Here is a 2,802-nt window from a genome sequence, read left to right as displayed (position 1 = left end):
GCGAGGTCGGCTCGCTAAAACAACGATTTGGTTGTTTACAAAACTAAACTGATCAACTCCGTACGATAAGCACATAATATGTTATAAAAGTGATATGGTGGTCTAATCAGTTGTAGTGAAGTTTGGCGATTTTTAATAGGTTACACGAAAAAGACTCACAGCGATTACATGTGTCGTTTTGGTCAATTTGTTAAAATAATAATTTCTTTACGTCAGTATTTGCTAGAAGTAGACAGGGCTTAAAACCAGCCGAGAAATAGCGAGTATAAATAAGGATACACTTCTTTCAATAACACCACTATTATCTCAACGACATGACGCTCCGGGTACGTCTTCCGGGCTGTTTATAGGCTTTCATTTTCTTTTTAAGATCGTAAACAGCCTTACGATGACGATAGCCCCCAATATAAACGGCAAACCAGAATCTTGTATCTTCACGAATTGCTTTATGGAATTTTCTTAAGCTTCTTGAATTGTTGAATCAGTTCATCGGCGTCTTTCACGTGACTGAACCTCCTTTGAAGATCCGTAAGTTTCTCATCTGAATCGATCCATCTGGCTACCATCGCATCCTTCAAGTCACGAACTTGTTTATCCTTACTGCGGTCGTTCTTCGCGGCACTAAAAATTGACAATAGATTTAAGTCATTGTAGTTCTCCCGGAGGCTATCGTACATGGTCGTTTTGTTCTTGGGGTAGCGCTTATTGAAGGTTTCCAGATACTGGGTCCATAATCCAAATTTTGGTATCGTGAGGAGATGCTCAGTTGGCTTTTCGCGGAAGATATCACGAAAGACAGTACCTGGAGATTTCCCCCGATCTAGCCAGTGTTTGTGAAGCGCACTCTCCGCCTCTGTGCCTATCCCCACCGTGCGTGGGTTTTGTTTCGCAGTCTCGATCATCCTCTCAATGTGTTGATAATTAATACGAAGCGGTTCAAACCAGGATTCCACCTTCTTCGGGTTCGCCTTATTGAAACTTTTCACGTATTCCTTCCACCTTTTCAGCACTTGGGAGCTGAGAACGCTATCACCCACGGTGTCAAGTCCCAGGAGATAAAATGAATCCTTAGGGGACATCTTGCTCTCGAAAATACTCTGCATCTTCGCTATCTGTAATTTTGTTGCAGCGCTTTCCATACTGGAAAATTTCGTGGCTTTTTCAAGAATTTGAAGCAGGGGGCGGTCGGTGAAGCGAGACTCCAACGTTGAGAACAGTATCGACATTTTGCTGGGACTGTTGGTGACCACGGTATCCATGTACGAGACCCACGTTTCGAGAAGTGGGTTGTGGGAGAAGTCACTCCTCCATATGCTTAGCTCTAACAGCTCGTAAATGTCGTCGGTAGACTTCCCATCTCTCAGCCACATTTCCAGCTGCGCAGATTCCAGTTTCAAGGCGATATTTTTGGTCGTATCTTCCGACGTTTTGGCTGCGTTGATCGCCTCTGCTACCCGTTTATCGCGAAACTTTCGCGTTAAAACTTCGATCATTGACGTTTCGCCACCTCTGTATCTCGAGTTGTAAGCATCTATGTACTTCGTCCAAGTATTCAGCCGCGGGCTTTCTAGAATTCTTTCCATCGTATCACCCAGTTTAAGCTTTAGCAAAATATCTTCGGGTGCTTTCCGACTGTTCAACCAAACTTGAGCCATGTCATCTTCCACCTTGTTTTCATCATTCCGTTCGTTCTTAGAGCCGCCTCTAGCTTTGTAAGTATCTGATCATCTTGAAAATATTTTTGCAGTGTCGGCATCATGTACATAGGGTTCTCCGGGTTTTTAGCGCTCACATCATCTACGTAGGGAGACCCACTCGCTAAAAATTTAGACCCTGTCATTGAACATAGGTCTCGCTTTGCTATGTCTAGTCCGAAACAAACGGAATACCTTCGTCAGGGGTCTTTCCGAAATAGTGACCCAGTACTGCACTAGTTCGGTTTCCAATCTCGTGGCAATGTCCTTCGTTTGTGGGATCATTTTAGCAGACTTTGATCACCCCTATACAATTTGTCGTCTCCGAGCTGGCGAGTAAGCGTTGGGATCGCTGCTGAGAGTGTTTGACCGGTCTTGGCGCTTAAAGGGTCAGCATATTGAAGCCATGTACTGAACTGGGGTGCTTGCAGCACCCAGTCGTCTGCCTTGTGCAGGTGCATGCGCATAAACACCGTGTCTGCGGGTTTTTCGCTGTTCAGCCAACTTTGAAGTTTTTCTGGGGTCACATTCGAAGACTTGAACAAAGATTTCAGCCTTTCTGTTATAGACACGGAAAGGCCGGTCCTCGATTCGTTGCCAGCGTCGTCGGCGCCGTCGCTTCTTAGCAACTTTCTGCCGCTGACAACGTTTTCATTCATCTCGAGATACGCTTCCCAGCTAGTAGGATTTGGTAAATGCACGTTTGATCCTGCTGCGCATACGAAACAAAAGTTTAAAGCCAACCCTGTAATCAAGTGTCGACGCATTTGTAGTTGGAAGTCAGTTGGATAATGAGTGCCGCCATACACCCACCGTCACGGTCTTGAATCAAGTTCGCAATCAAAATGTAGGTCAGCCAGGGGTTAATGGTAACTCCAAAATCGGTGAAGTTAATATTGTAAAAATATCACCTGTAGACCAGCTAATATAAAAAAGATTACCTAATGTTTTCTTCTGAGACAATATGATATTACTAAATATCAACTTAATATTAGTTAATACGATATTATATTTTTTAAAGATTGCGTAATCAGGCTAAATTAACCAATCATATGTCGTTAACGCTCGACTAGCTGAAGTATTACTAATCAACCGTGAAGGAGGGACA

The 2,802-nt window shown here is 43.9% G+C and overlaps 1 protein-coding gene across 1 annotated transcript; it reads right to left on the bottom strand.

The window, feature by feature from the left end:
• Window positions 1-1,975: 1,975 nt before the first annotated feature.
• Window positions 1,976-2,461, bottom strand: PITG_11973 (uncharacterized protein; the record flags this gene model as incomplete). The annotated part of the gene is made up of 1 exon (XM_002901385.1): window positions 1,976-2,461. The coding sequence occupies one exon, from the start codon at window positions 2,459-2,461 to the stop codon at window positions 1,976-1,978; it is 486 nt and encodes a 161-aa protein (XP_002901431.1).
• Window positions 2,462-2,802: the final 341 nt, after the last annotated feature.

This window comes from Phytophthora infestans, genomic scaffold, assembly GCF_000142945.1.
Source record: "Phytophthora infestans T30-4 supercont1.21 genomic scaffold, whole genome shotgun sequence".
NCBI lineage: Eukaryota > Oomycota > Peronosporomycetes > Peronosporales > Peronosporaceae > Phytophthora > Phytophthora infestans.
The sequence above is the reverse complement of the archived record's forward strand: the minus strand, read 5'-3'. Positions and strand labels throughout refer to the sequence as shown.